Source organism: Gossypium hirsutum, chromosome D06 (assembly GCF_007990345.1).
Source record: "Gossypium hirsutum isolate 1008001.06 chromosome D06, Gossypium_hirsutum_v2.1, whole genome shotgun sequence".
Lineage (NCBI taxonomy): Eukaryota > Viridiplantae > Streptophyta > Magnoliopsida > Malvales > Malvaceae > Gossypium > Gossypium hirsutum.
Genome location: NC_053442.1, coordinates 30,366,523 through 30,383,784, shown reverse-complemented (window position 1 = coordinate 30,383,784; position 17,262 = coordinate 30,366,523). Strand labels below are relative to the sequence as shown.

The 17,262-nt window shown below is 33.8% G+C and overlaps 1 protein-coding gene across 6 annotated transcripts in view; it reads right to left on the bottom strand.

Moving 5' to 3' along the window:
- Positions 1-395: 395 nt before the first annotated feature.
- LOC107889745 (uncharacterized aarF domain-containing protein kinase At1g71810, chloroplastic) overlaps positions 396-17,262 on the bottom strand; it is a 28,627-nt gene continuing 11,760 nt past the window's right edge. For 2 of the 6 annotated variants that reach the window (XM_016814299.2, XM_041095470.1), the window contains 14 exons: positions 16,760-16,850; positions 16,078-16,119; positions 15,854-15,962; positions 15,200-15,314; positions 15,017-15,066; positions 14,824-14,902; positions 10,562-10,612; positions 10,296-10,437; positions 10,143-10,187; positions 9,519-9,623; positions 9,392-9,433; positions 2,454-2,633; positions 1,294-1,416; positions 396-855 (listed from right to left, as the gene is read on the bottom strand). In XM_016814299.2, the coding sequence (XP_016669788.1) occupies positions 751-855; positions 1,294-1,416; positions 2,454-2,633; positions 9,392-9,433; positions 9,519-9,623; positions 10,143-10,187; positions 10,296-10,437; positions 10,562-10,612; positions 14,824-14,902; positions 15,017-15,066; positions 15,200-15,314; positions 15,854-15,962; positions 16,078-16,119; positions 16,760-16,850 (1,279 nt within the window). In that variant the 3' untranslated portion in view covers positions 396-750. Of the gene's footprint in view, positions 856-1,293; positions 1,417-2,453; positions 2,634-9,391; positions 9,434-9,518; positions 9,624-10,142; positions 10,188-10,295; positions 10,438-10,561; positions 10,613-14,823; positions 14,903-15,016; positions 15,067-15,199; positions 15,315-15,853; positions 15,963-16,077; positions 16,120-16,759; positions 16,851-17,262 lie in introns of those variants that run through there. The other 4 variants (XM_016814338.2, XM_016814320.2, XM_016814305.2 and 1 more) reach the window with 4 other exon arrangements.

Genomic DNA, 17,262 nt, shown 5'->3' with positions numbered 1-17,262 from the left:
GGAAAGAACCCTAAAACTAATATCATGCTGAAAATTGAAAACTGCTATGTTTAATTGGAAAAGAAAAGTGTTGGAAATTGAAAATAAGAATTCTACACTTTAATCTGAATATTACTGTTGAATATATACCCTTACCATCCAAAACATAAATTACTACATCAGATCACATACTATACCTTAATAAATTAGAAAAAAAAATCAACATAGGCTTAATTCTAAGGATGCAATCCATCAGAGTCTCTTATCTAGCAATTTCCTAGAATAGCTAACTAGTTACAGTTTTCCCACAAGTAGACCCAGACCAGGGCAATGGATTTCAACTATTAAAATTCTTATGAAATAACTTGCAAACAGAAAAAAAACAGTATGAACCAGAGAGGCAAAATTTCCAGGACTTCCAAAACAATCAAAGTTTAGACTAACCGTTGTTGAATTGCCAGTAATTTTACAAAAAAAATTCCACTGTTTATTGGTTTCAGATCTCACATGAACATTCTCCTGCAATGCTCTGCTCATGCTCAGCTGGGACTTTGTAATAAGCTTTAACTTTCATATTTAGAGATGCTTGGGAAAAGAAACTAAATTACAAGACACATACATGTCATTCCAACTGAAAGCTCTCGTTTTGAACAACTTTTTTGTTGACATCTTAATTTGCAAGTCAATGTTGCTTCGATCAAAACCCTCCCTTATGCAGTTGCTTGAAGTTTTCATCCAGTTGAGACAATCATGAAAAGCTGTAACTAAGAATCATAAAAAGATTCTCTGGATAGTCCGAGCAGAAGCACGGGAAATCAGCCTTCTAGCCAGATCAGCTGGTAAGCGAAGAAGTTGCTGTTGCAATTCAGGCGGCAGCTGCCACATGCATTTAGAGTAATAGCTAAATAGGGTGCAGATTTCCATGCATACAAAAGATGCTCAAGCATATGAATGTAGTTCTACAGTTCAAGGCAGTGTGGATCTACTTAAAGAATCTTTATCATTATAATAAAGCTAATTCTATTAAAATTGTAAGCACCAATCTGGACGAGGTATTGGAAGAATAAACTAAATCACAACAGCAGAAAATAGAAATACATGATATCAAACAGCTTGTAAAAGTTAAAAGCAGGAGAGAAACGGCCAGGAACCAAAGCCAAGGAAAACCCCAGCTGCACAAAAATTTGGGCTGAAAGCATACAGCTGAATGGAACAGAGGCAAATGGTTTCAAGCAAACGTTGAGGTTATAAAAAAGAAAAAATGAATTAATTGGTGTAAGGATCCTATAAAACATGTCTCCTCTTAATGATTACCTCAGGAATAATAGAAAGCATGGCCAGAATTTCTGAAACTAATGCAGGTTGATACGAAAGCAGTGATGATTCCTCCAGGTATGCGCTTTGATTATTGTTGGGGTTGCCAATTCCATTAACTTCCTAAAGCATAAGAATTTGAAGTCAGACTATCCTCCAAGACAGTAATAAATTTAAAGTACTAGCCTCACTAGATTATAGGCAGCATAAGAAATGCAATGACCATTTCACGTTTTATGAGATATCAAATGCGTTCTTCACAATGTTAGCTGATCAACATTCCAGTTAGTATATAGGATCAGATTGCTTGATAATAGTACATCTATAAATTGTATGAACCTAATTAGATTTATGAACAAAGCTCTAAAATTATTACAGAAGTACAGATCTACTTACATTCCTGACAGATCAAAGTTTCACTTCTAGATATTCAATTTCATAACCAATTATAACAGAATATTATTTATGAAAGTCATCTATTTTTAATAAGCTTAACTCAATATAACAAGCCTCGGTAGAACAATGACTGATGTTTGACACATTTGAGTAATCCTTTTCTAGTCTATGAGGTGGTCCAAGTTAGGAGAAAATTCAGTTCTACAACTATGGCTATTGCAGAAAGTAGAACTAGGGTTTAAGATTCAATGAGCTTTGATTTAACACTGATCTCCTAGCAGTAGTTACATAGAGGTGAAAACTTTTGCTGTTGTGGAGGATTTACATGTCAACAGAAAGAGAGGAACGCCAACATTAAGAAAGTATTGAAACTATACAAGAATATTATACATCATTGCACTGAGCTTAATTATAGGGTTTTGAATAGTGTACAAAAGTGGAATATGATTTACCATCCAAGATTATATTTACTTATCTGAGTGCGGCATTTTTAATGTGGTCAACCTTGCAAACATATTCATTTGTTAGAAGTGTTTTAAATATAATCTGAGAGTTCCATCAAAATTCCATGTTCACAGTAATATTTAATTGTCTACCCGTATAGGTCCATCAACTTCTAACGATTTAGAAAATCCACAAGGCCTCAACATCTTCGTCTAAACAAGTGGACTTGTATCAAAGATAAGTAAACTTGCCTTTTTCCCCTTCATTTGTCAACTGTTCAGTACATTCTAAAATGATATGCCAAATACTTAAACTCTCACCTCAAAGGATTTTTTATTGCTTTCAAGACCTGCCAACAAAAACATGAGGCGGTGAAATGTTCTCAAGTTGATCATGTCTTCCTTGGACATAAAAGAGACTGAGGATCCAGTAAAGGGTATTCTTGTTGTAGCCACAGAAGTCAACGAATCAAGTGTTGCTAATCCAAGTGCATCCAAACCCTGTACCAATTTTCAGAAAGCAATTTGATACCAAATACAAGCACTATTAGTTGATGTAGAAAATTCCAAATTTTTAGGCAAGATTCTTAGGGATTTTTAGTCCAATAAATCTGGATTTGATAGTAATATCTGATCTAGAATCATATAGTTGTGATAGGTCCTTGATCTATGGAGATTTCTTGAGATTTATGTAGATTCTTAAGGTTTGAATTTCCCCATGTAAATCTAGTTCTGAATAGAGTGAAAATGATTTCATACATTATTTTTCTGTTCTTTAACCATTTTGTTCATGGTATCAAAGCCAATTTGTAAGAGATCCTAACAGTTAAAACAGCCATGGCTAGAGAGTGGGTTTCAACATCTTCAGATGTCAATATCAATGGTACTTTGGAAAATGTTTTGAATAGTTTAGAAGGAACTACTGAGACATCACAATATCTACTGTGTAAATTGTTTCAATGCACACAATTATCAAGCGTGTCTTCCACTTGTTCCATAGCACAAAATGGTAATTATCTTCAAACCATAGCATTAATGGTACGTTTAGTATAAGTATTATTTTTTACGCATTTTTAGTATATGAGTTAGTAATAAACTAATTCAATTGATAATATTTGGCCACTTTCATGACTTATTTTTCGCTTATTTTGAAGAGATCTTATTTTTTGCAAGAGTTTTTACTCATATTTCTAATTTCAAGTTTAAAATTGTACTAACTATTCTTTGCTTTATGTCTAACTATTGTAATACATATGTAATAAATAAGTTTTTTCCTCATATTATTACACTAGTAGCGAAACGAGGCATCAATGTGTCTGTTAACTTTAGTCACTCAAATGATCACATGACAGAATGTTCTAAATTATTTTCTTCTTATAGTCCATGTGCAGGAAATCAATGTGTCTATTAACTTTAGTCACCCAACTGCTGGAAAAGGACTTGTAGCCATCTCAAAATCTCTTATACTTTATAACGTACTTCATGTCCCAAATCTCTCCTACAATTTGTTATCTATTAGTAAGCTAACTCATTATCTAGGTAATTGTGCTGTATACTTTCCTAATCACTGTGAATTTCAGGAAATGGATTCGGGGAAGACGATTGGCAATGCTAGGGAAAGTGATGGGCTCTATTTATTTTGAAGATGGAAGTTCTACATGTCGACAAGCTTAAGTAACCAGTTCATGGTCAGTTTTCAGTAATGATATGATTTATGGCATTATAGGTTAGGCCACCGTAACTTTCAAATTTTGAAGTACATGGGTTTATTTATCAACCAGTTTATGGTCCATTTTCAATTTTCATATCTATTGATGATCAGACACGTTTCTATTGGGCTTATTTATTAAAAAAAAATTAGGGAAAAGAGTATATAACATGGTTCGGACTCAAATTCAAGAAAAACTGCAAAATTTTCAAAGCGACAATGGGAGAGAGTACTTTAACCTACTTCGGGAGCCTGCTAGTTGGAAAAAGGAATCATTTATTAAAGCTCTTGTACTGATACACCACAACATAGTAGAGTGGCAAAGAGGAAAATAAGCATCTCTTAGAAGTGCTTGGGTCTTTAAATGTTATAACTAAAGAGCCTATATACTTATGAGAGGAAGGCATTCTTACTGCTACTTACCTAATAAATAGAATGCCATCAAGAGTTAGACCAACAAGCTTTAAAATGTATTTTCTTGGTTAGGCACCAACAAAAATGGGTATTGATGCTTTGGTCCTCAAACAATTTTCTTTTCAATAACCATGGATGCCACATTCTTTTAGTCCTTGTTGACTATTGATAGCCTTAATAGGCTGTGTTTTAGGGATTTATTTTGCTGGTTATTAGAGATCTTACTTATTGTATAGATTTTTATTTCCTCATTTAGACCTACATAATTTATATATATACCTTTGTATTCTTGAGATGAAATACAAGTTATCATTCACAAGACCCTCAAAACTACTCATTTCCATCACTTTTTTCATGGTATCAGAGCTAGAAATCAAAATTTGAGAACCTATTTTTTCATTTTTTCTTTCTTTTTTTTAGAACACTAGAAACCCAAATGTGATACTTTCCACCCTAGCCTTCTCTTCTCTCATCGCAACCTTAAGAAGCTTTAGGACCTCACTGTCGACAAAACCCCAAGTTCTGGTGACCCACCTCCCTGTACGCGTCTCGCACTACCCTACTCCTCTATGATTGTCAAGCCAACCTATCTAAAACCACAATTCATCCGAATAGACTTCCATCGGGACATTTTCTTTAGATGAAATTCAACATCTAAAGTGTCTTTTGCCCCAACTTAGCTTTTCCGCTAATGCAACATCTAATTTTGTGAAATTAGGTAATGCCTTTTAATGCCCACATCCATATTAAGTCATGGATTATTAATTTTGGAGTGAGTAGACACGACAGGATCTTCTAAAAATCTTTTTAACCACTCTCCATGTCAAACAAAAGATAGTATCCGGAGGGAAGAATCTATTCAGGGAGAGATTATTGGACATCTAGATAGGCCAAATTTGAGGACTTATGGAGGAATAAGGTAGAAGATATCATGCACCCTACTAAATCCAAGCATCTACCTATCAGTGAGTCATCCATAATCCCTAATTCCACTAATGATTTAGAGTTACCTATAGCTCAAAGAAAAGGTGTTAGGTCTTGAACCAAACATCTTATATCTAACTTTATTTCTGATGAATCATTGTCTCCTTCCTATAAAGCATTTGCCTTGTCCTGTATGTTTATTCCACAAGATTAGCGAAAAGCTTTCAACGATCTAAGCTGGAAAGATGCCATGACTGAAGAAAGGAAGGCTCTAGAAAACAATGAGACTTGAGAACTAGTTACCCCTCCGTAGAGAAAGAAACTGGTTGGATGCAAATGGGTGTTCACAATAAAATATAAGGCAGATGGTTCAGTTGAGAGGTTCGAAGCCATATTGGTAGCTAAGGGTTTCACTCGGACATATGGAGTAAACTATCAAATAAACATTTGCCCATGTTGCCAAGATAGCGTTTTGTTTGAAGACAATGCTTTACGCCTCATGGCATAGCACTTTTGTGCATAGCGAGGGCTTTAGTGTTTGGTGCGATGTTTAGATTGTACTTTTAGTTCAATAAATGTATGATGTTTGGTTGGAATCCTAAGGATCCGAGTCCTATTTTGCTAGAGTGTACCAAGTGTTATAAATTACCAAAAATTGAAATTTATAATTACAATGTTAGCTAAAAAGAACACGAACAAAATGACATTTTTAATAAGTATAAGTGATAGAATAATTAAAGAAGATCCTAAGAGAGACTATTGATCCCAATAGTAAATGAATTAATGAAACAAGAATTTAATTAAAGTCTAGTGTAATTAACAAGTGAAATAAACTTAAATGATATATTCATAAGTCCCATAATAAGAAAAGCTTTTCAATGTTTTATTAAATGAATTGTGCGAGGTTTGAAGGACTTAGATAACTTAGTTTTGCTCTCCTTGTATTGAAAGAGTTTGAAATGACATGTATATAGACCAAGTGGATTTCATGTTATATTTGTCAACTTCCTGATGTGTATAAATGTTTTTAACACTTATAGGATAAGTTGTGGTGTTAATTTGATTTGATCATGTTTTTAAGGTGAAGTTAAGTTCAAATGAGTATTTTTATTGTTTTGAAATGAATTAAAACAATTTGGTGTGATTTGATGGTGTTTTGGTATAATTTAAAATGTTTTTGAGCTACTTTGCTACAATCACGACATCATCCCTCGCAATGTCACGACATTGATCATACAGACATTGCAACATCGTCCCTCGCAATGTTGTGACATTGATCATACATAGAGTGGCGCCGCGACGCCAAGTAATACAATGTCGCGGCATTATGCGATGTCACAAATCATACACCACATTGTCTCCCACTACACTATTTTGGCCCGTTCGGACTTTTGGTGGCTTGTTTTAGGTCTTGGACACCTCTGATCACTCCCAAACTTTTTGTTAATGGTTTTAAAATATTTCTAAAACCCTCAAATGATCCTAATCGTTATTTTATGATTTAATAAAATGTTTTAAGGTTTGAAATTTTAAGGGATTCAAAATTTCCATTACGTTTGTATTCCGGTAACACCTCTCATTTGTACCGTACGCCAGGACGAGTGAAAGCTGTTACACTAATAATAGGGGAAAAGAGAAAGAATAGTCAACCACCAAAAAGATAATCTTCTACCCAAATATAACTCCAATGAAAGAACTCAAACCAGCACTAGTGGACCCAATAATAGCAAGAGGCAGGAAATAACCCAAGGAAGTTAACGATGATGATCGAAAAAACCACCTCCAAGGGGTGTGCTTCACACATCAACATGTGGATGAAGGCATAAATGCTTCTAGCGACGTGTGAGACTCATGCAAAGAGATGCTATCAGACTTCAGGGTTTTGCTGAAAATGATGCTGTGGATCTCCTATGAATGACGATGAGAAGTAAAAATGGGGCTAAGGGGGTACATACCAAGTTTATAATTCTAGGGTTTAAGAGAATCTAAGAATTTCAAAATTGGTCCTTTAAATATGGAATTATAACTCTAATACCATGAAGAAATCAAAGTATTTTCAAAGGAAATTTCAAAATTAGAAAGTAATTTAGAGATAAAACTGATTTTCTCTTATGAATTCAGATGAAAGAATACATAGGTATTTATACAAGCAATATAGGCATCTAAGGAAATTAGTAAGTTGTGCATAATCCAAGAAAACCCTAATAATCTGTAATTTAATCCCTAATAATCAGTAATTCCTAAGATCATGCCACTTAGTCAAGCATAGGCTGTTAGAAATTATTGCCTAAGCTGTCAACACTGACAGCAGTAAGATGTCAACACATGTTTTTCAAGAAAAACAAGCAAAGAATTGTGGAGGCATTTACTGATGCAAATTGGGCAGTTTCAGTTGAAGATAGGAAGTCCACATCAAGTTATTGTGGGGGATTTGGTTACTTACAGCTCGTTTGGTTGGGATGAATAGCATCTCAACTCCAGGTCTATACTTAAGGGAATAGTTATTCAGTCATTTGGTTCACTGAATTACCTATTCGGTTGAATATGCATTACAGTCTGATTACGAATGCTCCCGTAATAGCTATTCTTTAACTATACCAAAGATGGCAATTCTGCACAACAATGAATAGATGCAAATTTTCTTTTCCAATTTTTCCCTACATTATTTCAAGCTAAAACAAGAGAAAACCTAATTGAGCTTTTAATTGGTATTCTTCAACCTCATCTGCAAATGGATTACCAGATATAAAACAAAAAAAAAAAAAAGGAAAGAGACTTTTTGGGTTTCTTTTTAAAGTTAGAAATAAGAGGTTTTTGGTTAAAAATAAAGGGCATTGAGCTTGAAATTTTGAAATAGAAGACAGCGATAAATAAAAAAATTTGAGGGGGCAGGTAGAGAGGTGGACCACGAAAATTCATTGAAAGTCAACCATTTTTTCTATAGATCTAGGCTTATTGGTAAGCTTTCAGAAAAAAAATCAAGCCAAAATTCAGAAAGCTGATGTTATAAAAAATCTGTCATGAACTTCCGATGACTGTCGACAGTGATGTAAATGGATTCGATAATAGCTTCAACTAAATAGGAGAATTAACTGCTCTTGAAAGTGTTTTTTCTCTAAACTCGTCCATGAGTTAGGGTTTCTTGAAGTTGTTGGGTCTTCCATTTGTGATCTCAGTCTACATTTTTGTATGGCTATTTGAGGGGTTTGCCCCTTTTTCCTCTTCTGATTTTGTTTTCAGCGCCAATTTGGTGTGATCTCAGTCTCAGGGTAAAATTGTTATTTGTGATCTATTCTATATCTATTCCTCTCCGCCAAACGTATGAATACTATTACAATACTCATTCCATTCCATTCCATCCAACCAAACCACTGTTATGCCTATTCAATTCCAGTGAACCAAACGTGCCGTTAGAGAAGCAAGAAGCAACCAGTTGTAGCTTGCAGTAGCACAGAGCTGAATTTACAGCCCTTGCATAAGGAACTAGTGAGCTGATTTGGTTAAAAAGTTAATGGAAGAACTTAAAGTTCCTGATATGGGATCTATGAAGCTATGTTATGACAATAAGGCAGCCAAAGTATTGCACATAATCCAGTTCATCATGACCGAACAAAGTATGTTGACATAGATCAACATTTTATCAAAGAAAAATAGAGGATGGGTAATTTCCTTGATCTTTGTGCCGGGCAACCAACAGACAACAGATGTCCTTAAGGGGCTACCTAAGCCAAGTTTTGAAGTGCTACCAGACAAGTCAGGAATGATGAGCATCTTTCACCAGCTTGAGGGGGAGTATTGATAGTTCATCAATTTATTAATTGCTAGATTTCTAGGATTTAGCAAAGGGATATTATTTTATTTCTATTTTTCTTAATTACTCAGTATCATTTCCCAGTTTATTGCTACCTAAGTTTTAGTAATTTACAAATTCTAAATAGCCTAGATTAGAATCCCTCAATGAAAAATAACAATGAATTTCTTTCTATTCTTATTTACAAAAATTCCTTCTATTCTCTATTTTCATTTGCATAAATTCCTTCTATTTCTGTTTTTAGTTTTAGAACAGATATATCAACAGAACTTTCAACAGAATTTCCTAAAAATTAGGCAGATCACCTTTAACATAACCTTTAACATAATAGACATCTAATTTTTTACTACTACTATTAGTAATTTTTGGGTGCATGTATGAGATCTATGCCCCAAACCATACCTTAGCGAACTCTTCAATAAGTATTTCCCTCACAAAGCTGCCCTGCCAAAAAAGAAAGGAAAAATATCAACTTCAATTGGGCCATTAAAAGTATACATATAATATAGAGATGCAATTTTCCGGATACCTTTTCTGTTAATGTAAAATAAAGGATTTCCTTAAAAACCACCCTGGAATTTGCTTCTTCTCTTTGTATCTTAACCAAGGCCTTCTCAGTTCGAGCACGAAGGGACTGCCATATGAATCATTTTAGGACTAGAATAAACTGAGGAAGGTGCAGGGATATTCATAGAAGGAAAAGAAATAGGAAAGGGAAAGATTAGAAATTATTATAGAAGAAAATGTCCATGAGTATAAGCTGCACGAAATGACCTAATTGTTTGAAAGAAGCTCCTAATCAATACACATCTGATCTAAATTTTTAGACTGGTGAGAAAAAATAGTTTGAAGATGACCTAATTGTTTGAAGGATGCAGATACAAACAAATATACTACTAACTTTTTGACTGGGAAGCAGAAATAGTTCCTTCAATACTTGGGACTGTTTAAAACTCAGAACTCCAGTGGCGGTTGTTTTGCAGGAATAAGACAAAAAGGCAAAACTGGACCAAAGATAATAGGAAATTTATCAAGTGTTTTGTTTCTCACATATACAACAGGATGCCATATGTTGTAATCTGTGTGGTAAAAGGAGAGAGAAGAAACAAAGGGGGGAGTATGGTGAGTAAGCAAAAAGATTGGAAAATCTCACCTCTGTCAATAGGGATTCAAGACGATCAATTCTGAAAGCACCATCCTAACAGATTACAAACCTAATTAGAATGTTGGTAAGCTATGTCCATGATGTAAAGTACAACACAGTAAACAATAACATTTCAATAAAGAAGAATCAGTATACATGTACCTTATAAAGAAGAGCCTGCAAAGAAGACTTCAGTTGAGGTGAACTGTCAGTCAATACTTTTTTTGCAATCCATGGATATGAACTACCCAAAACTTTGTAATTTGGGTCAGAACTTATTGCAATTCCCTCCAATACAGCTAGACTAGAGAAGGATAAGTAAACCAATTAATAGGCATAAACATGGCAACATATAAGATTCTAAATTTCTGAACAAACAGCATGAAGTTGTATGGAAGACGCATCAAATCTCTAAGGAAAACCATTACCTACGAATAACCAGAGAAAAATATGAAGGTATTTGAAATTTGAACTTGTACCTGCCAAAAATTGAAAATGAAATCATGAATATTGGGAACATCTCTGAGAACAATTTAAGTGCCACCTCTAGAAGATCATATAACACAATACTAGTCAATAAACTTATTGAGATGACTAATCTGCTCACCCACAGCAATAGTTCCTTCTTACTCCTACCAAATAAAGCTATTTTTCTTTTCCCAATAGAAAAAAGCCATTCTTTCCGCTCGATCATCCAAAGATTCCATCTCCACCAAAAGCAGTTTGTCAATGTAAATAATTGGGTTAATGCATATTTTGCACCTGAAATGGACCATTGGTCTAGGTTGGTAAAGTTTTGTTTGACGAAGACTTTTATAGCAACCATTACCTAATCAAAGCGTGTCATGTTGAATTCACATCACCCTAAATTAATCCACATCATCCTATTGTCTTATGAGAAAGGATTGTATGAAATTGTGATTCCATGTCATCTATATCCCTTTCCAATTGGGAAATGACAAATCAGATTTTTCCACCTGATTTTCAGTTTTTTTTTCTCCTGAAAAAATTCAAATCCAACTAAAAATGCTAAAAATCAGGAGGAAAAATCCGATTTGTCATTCTCATATTGGAAAAGAATATATATGACCTGAGATCACAGTTTCATACAATCGCTTCTCACTGTATTATTAATAATGTCAAAACATTGCCAACTTTAGTTTAAAAGTTTCAAAAATAAAAAATAAAAAACTATAAATATTAAAAAAAATCAATTTTTATAAAAGCATATAAATACAATAAAAATTCAAAAAAGAATATATAATTTTTGCAAATCTCAAAAAATATAAATAAATTATTAAAAAATAAAACCTCAAATATATAAATTATGAAAAAGTAATGAAATTAAAGAAATTATAGATAAATTATAAATTAATATAGATCATATAAAAAATTATATAAGTTTCTGTCAGCTACAAATTCTCACTTTCTTTTATAAACCAAAAACTTGGCAAATACAACTTAATGGATTTGAAGATGAAATACAATTTGCACTGCGTCTTCAAACTTTCACTCCATTTTTCCCTTTGAACTTCTTGTTGTCTCAAACTGACGTTGTCGAAGTTTCATCCCCCACCACCAATTCTTGTAAGGAATCTTTTTATGTTATGCTTACAACTCCGGAACAAAGCTAAAACCCACGAATTTGACTCACCAGCCATACAGATTCAAGTCATTTTTAACGGTGCTGAATAAGGCAAGGAAAGCTTAAATTGTGGGGTCTAGGGCACAGCTTTTGTTTGGGCAAGGATTAAGAGGGCTGGAATGGATCAAAGGGAACGAAAAGAAGCTTCCATCAAAAATTGAGATAGAGATGAAAGGAGATTACGTCTTTTTGGGAGGGTTTTAAAGGATGAGAAAGTAAAAAAATTAAAGTGTTTTATTTATTAAATGTATTTAATTTACTGAAAACTGAAAGAAATTAAAAATTATTCATATGTATATTACACGTCTGCAAAGAGATATATAACAAAAAGCTAACATGGTTTAAATTTTTTTAACCAACATGTTTCCTAAGTGGTTGAAGATGCTAAATTAGCAAACAATTAATAGTGCTAACTTTTAGGGGCAAAGCGTGTAATGGTAGAACTACCAACTTAGTCCAGAAAACCTTTATGCACCAACCTAGACCAAGTGGCAAAGTTTAGGCATCAATAAGGGCAAGCAAGCGATTAAATCAATTGATTTGATCATGTTTTGTTAAACATAACCGAATTAACCAAAGACCCTCCTACTATAATCAAACTGACCAACCTTCACAGTCTTAACCGATTTAACCAAACTGACTTAACATCTCCAAAAGCATGGTTTAACAGATTCAACAAAATCATGATCTCGTTTGGTTAGCAACAAAGCAATGATAATCATACCCTCTCCATAAGACATTACAAGGGTAAGATCACTCTTCTTATAGTATATATTGACAACATTGTAATGACAGTAAATGAAAAAGAAGAGATGACTCAGCTAAAAGGGTGGTTGGCTCAGGAATTAGAAATAAAAGAGGGAGGGAGGCTACAATATTTCCTAGGGACTGAAGTTGCCAAATAAAGAAAAAATGAATCTTCATCTCACAGAGAAAACATATCCTAGATTTCTGGAAAAAAACTGGTATGATGGGTTGCAAGCCTGCAGAATGACCTATGGAGAGTAATCATAAGTTGCAAACAAGGATTGGAGAGTCAATGGAGAAGAAGATATATCAAAGATTGGTTGGAAGACTGATTTATCTCTTACACACTAGACCAGACAAAGTACATGCAATCAATATAATAAGCTAGTTCATGCATGATTCATATTCAGACAGACAAGTACATGATTCATGTTCCAGCAAAAGGTCTTCTTTTCTCTAAACATGGTCATCTCCAAATAGAAGCATACACAGTTGCAGATTGGGTTGGAACTCTAAATGATAGGAGGTCTACATCTGGGTATTGCACATTTGTGGGATGCAACCTAGTCACTTGGAGAAGCAAGAAGCAAACTGCAGATGCTCAACCAAGTGCTAAGGCAGAATACAAAGCTACAGTTCAAGGAGTTTGTGAGCTCTTGTAGTTACGAAAAGTGTTGGAGGATTTGAACTCTCCACGAAAAGAAAAATTATACTTATACAGAGACAACAAAGTTGTTGTAAGCATAGCTCAAAATCCAGTTTAAAATTATCTAACAAAACACATAGAGATCAATCATCACGTTATCAAAGAAAAATTGACTACAAGTGCGTGTCTTAAACTTAATTCATGTGACATCTGACGAGAAGTTAGCTAACGTGTTTAAAGAAGGATTGAGCAACAAGACCTATCACAATTTAGTTCGTGAGTTGGGCATGTGTGATGTCTATGCACCAACTTGAGGGGAGTGTCGACAGGTGATCAAATCAAGCTGACCAAATCAAGATTAAGTTATATTACTGATATTTAGGGATTGATTACTCATTTATAGCTATAATATTTCCTTAGATAGGCCTACATATGTTGTATAAATACCCATGTATTTTCTCATTCTCAATAAACACAAATTCTTCATTTCTTTCTTCTAATTTCGTTTCTGATTTTCAACAACTAATTATCTGCTGATGCAGGTAGTAATAAGGAAAATCTATTGGAGAGATAACTGGTTCAATGTTTTGTTTTTTTCATGCAAGTCTATGCTTTCCAAAAGACAGGGCACGTGCCAGATGGACAAGTGGAACTTTCCTTGAGCCTTCAACTCTTTATTACACAACAAATACCAGCACAGTTTTTAGTGGCTAGAATTCTTTAAGAAAGTTTAATGATACGACACCTCCCTTAAAAACTTACCCTAGGAGGAAAAATATAAATTACCACATGAGCATCACATGAATATGGAAGAAGTCAGCCATTATAGGGTCTCACAAAAATCAAGGGGAATCTTCAACAACTTGCAAAGTCTACATGACTTCCTCATATCAATGGAAATCTGCAACTACTTGCAGATTCAAACTTCCTAATATCAAGGGGAATCTGCAACTACTTGCAGATTCTGCACAGCCACTTTCTTTTGATATGTTATTCTGTTGAGTTTGAGGAAATGTCTTAAGGCTTTACTAGTATAAATAAGCTGTTTAACCGGTTCAATTTCAGCACAAGTCATTTTGTTCATTGTATTGGAGATTTGTCCACTCCACACAAACAATGTTTGGGCGTTTAAGATTCTTGCACTCATGTTTGCAAATAAAATACTTTTCCTTTTATTCTTTTTCTGCAGCTCCTATCACTTAACAAGCTGTATTATACCTACAGATGTGCTTTCAATTCTTATACTGGCAAAAGTAAATGCTTCCTGAATTAATGAATCAAAATTTCATCTCAACTGTACATCAGTTTTAACTCAGAACTAACCATCTTAAATTTTCCTGGTAGCATGGCATTGTTCACAAGTTAGCTCTCTTCACCATTGGAGCATCTCTTTTGTGGGTTCCCTCACTTTCCTGTCTATTTAATTTTACGTACTTCAAGAAATGTCCCTAGTTTCTATTTTCAGTGCTTTCAATATATTATTATTTGTTTCAAGTAATCAACCTTTGTTCATACGTGACTTGCACATGCTAGAGAGAAGATCTACACACTTACAAACATACAAATTACCAACATAACAAGGACAAACATTGGAGAATAGCACATGAACATAATTTCAATGCATATGATAAAAATCAAACAGAACTCCTTACATGGTAGTTCCCAAATTTCCTAAAAGGTCTCCAAAGCTTATATTTCGGACTCCTTTGGCAACTGCATCCTGGAAGACACCTAAAGACAGATGATCAAGGAGAGGCGATAATTACTAATTAGTTCAGAGAGGCAATCAATTTCTAAAAGTACAGATCTTTGGAGCGCAGTCTCATCTAGAAATAGAAAGGAAACCTGTTAAAGCTTTTGTAACAGCCTCCTTTTCCGCAGTTGGTGGAAGAAGCCTGTAATTTAACCAAAACAAATAAGATTCCCGGTAAGTACTGTTAGTTAATAATTAATCCAGGCTTCGACATGTTGAATCAATATAATAATTTTTTTTTCAGATATAATTGGAAAACGTGAAAATTGCAGTACCCGAGAGTGACAAAATCCTTAGACAGTGCATCAAAATCACGGTTTACAAGATGGAGACAAGCTTCAATAAATCCTTCTCTGAACTCTTGTTTAAATTCACCCATCATACCAAAATCTGGTCATTAAAGATATTAAAGGTTAATTCTGGACCTTTAGCAATTATTGATAGATGATAATGGTTCAGGTGTTATTTATATGGGGTAGAAGAGTATAGCTAATAGGCAAATCCCCCATCCCCACACGCAAAGAGAGAGAGAGAAGTAGAAAAGAAGAAAACTAATATATTGGATATTTAAATGTAGCAAGGTGATTGCTAACATCAATTAAAAAATCATTCCCATATTATTAGCAAATTTGTTAAAAATATATGAAATAAACAAATTTTAAATAACTAATTTAATGGACAGCCATCCCAACAAACTATCAACCTTCAAAAGTTACCCATCTCTATTTCTACATAGAGAGTGAAAAGCATTTATAAAACGACAACATGGTCAATATATAATGAAATCATCTTTAAAATTAGGAAAATTTTAAAAGATAACAAAAAAAAAATGTTAATCTATATGTCAAGCAAAAATAATAAAAACTAAAAACAGAAGCCTCAAACCGACTATAATTAACCAAAAATTTATCCATATTCAAGAGGAATACCAATATATGCCAGTTTCCCATCAAATGTACGAAAAAGGTTTCCTGGGTGAGGATCAGCATGATAGAACCCATTCTCTAAAAGTTGATTGAATGAGCAGTAAACTCCTACCTAAGAAGCATCACGGAAAAGATATTCAGAAGTCATTAAGCCACAACACAAACAACAGAATTATTGACATTAATTGCTAAATAATAAAACAATAGCAAATAGCTTTAAAAATGACCTCAACTAGGTATAGGTCCTTTACTTCAGACAACTTTTGCCCCTAAAATAAAAATAAAAGACAATCAGCACAACATCAAGTAAATACACAAGAAGTATTATCGCACTTTTAAGAGATATAATGATCACTTTTTAATGAGGTAGAGCATGTTATTCTATGAATCCAGAAAAAAGTATGCCTGAAGTATGATGTAGTTACTCATAGGTGGACAAAGAAAAGAATGGGAGTCAGACACAATGAAACTTGTCTTATTCAAGGAACACTAATTTTGCCATTCCAAATAGAAAGAATAAGAGACAGGGAGGGAGATTTAGGCTCATTTCAATAAAGTATAAGCAGAATGAATATGCATTTATTAATTGATTGATGTGGAAGAAATATCTCAAACAAGATGCAAGGCTTAATAGAATCCTGCTCTAGATTCTCCATAAAAGGTGAACGAAAACAATATAGAACACTTAAAATGGGTGGCATGTCCATGTCCTTTTTCATGTTGAGGAGGAAGAAATAGGCAAAAAAGTTGTTTACTAACATTGCAAATAACTTTTGTTTATCATATACCAAACATAAGATACTACTATTCATGCAGCAAAAGAATAATTCAAAGCCTTCTTTTCATTTTTCAGTAATAAATTTGTGGTTCTCACTCCTTTAGTTTAAAAACAGACTATACAGACAATACCTCCACCCATTCCATAACAAGGACTCTGCGAGTTGTGTGCTCCATGTTTATGTTTGGAACAAAAACATCTTTTAAACCACCATATAGACGTCTGCTTAAGAAAAACACAATAGTGGTTAGCAGCTTAGAGCATTAAGTTACCTTTAAAAAAATAAAAAAGGAAAAATTAGTTAAATAAAGTAACGACGAAGAAATAGATTGAAGATTAACATTCTTGACGAGATAAAAGACATACAGTAAGAACTCCCAATTGAAAGATACAGTGAAACCAAATGACAAGTCATGAAAAATATATAATAATGAGTCTTTTAAAACTAACGTATCGGTATTGTTTGTTTAAGGACATTATGAACATCACCCACTGCCTATCAGCTTCAAAAGAACCACAAGTACATGAAGCTCACTACAGTAGATGACAGGTGTGCCTAGTGGAAAGAAAGTACTTACATAACGAAGCATACCCATATGAAAAAGAAACACCTGAGTCGACCAAAATGATCGTT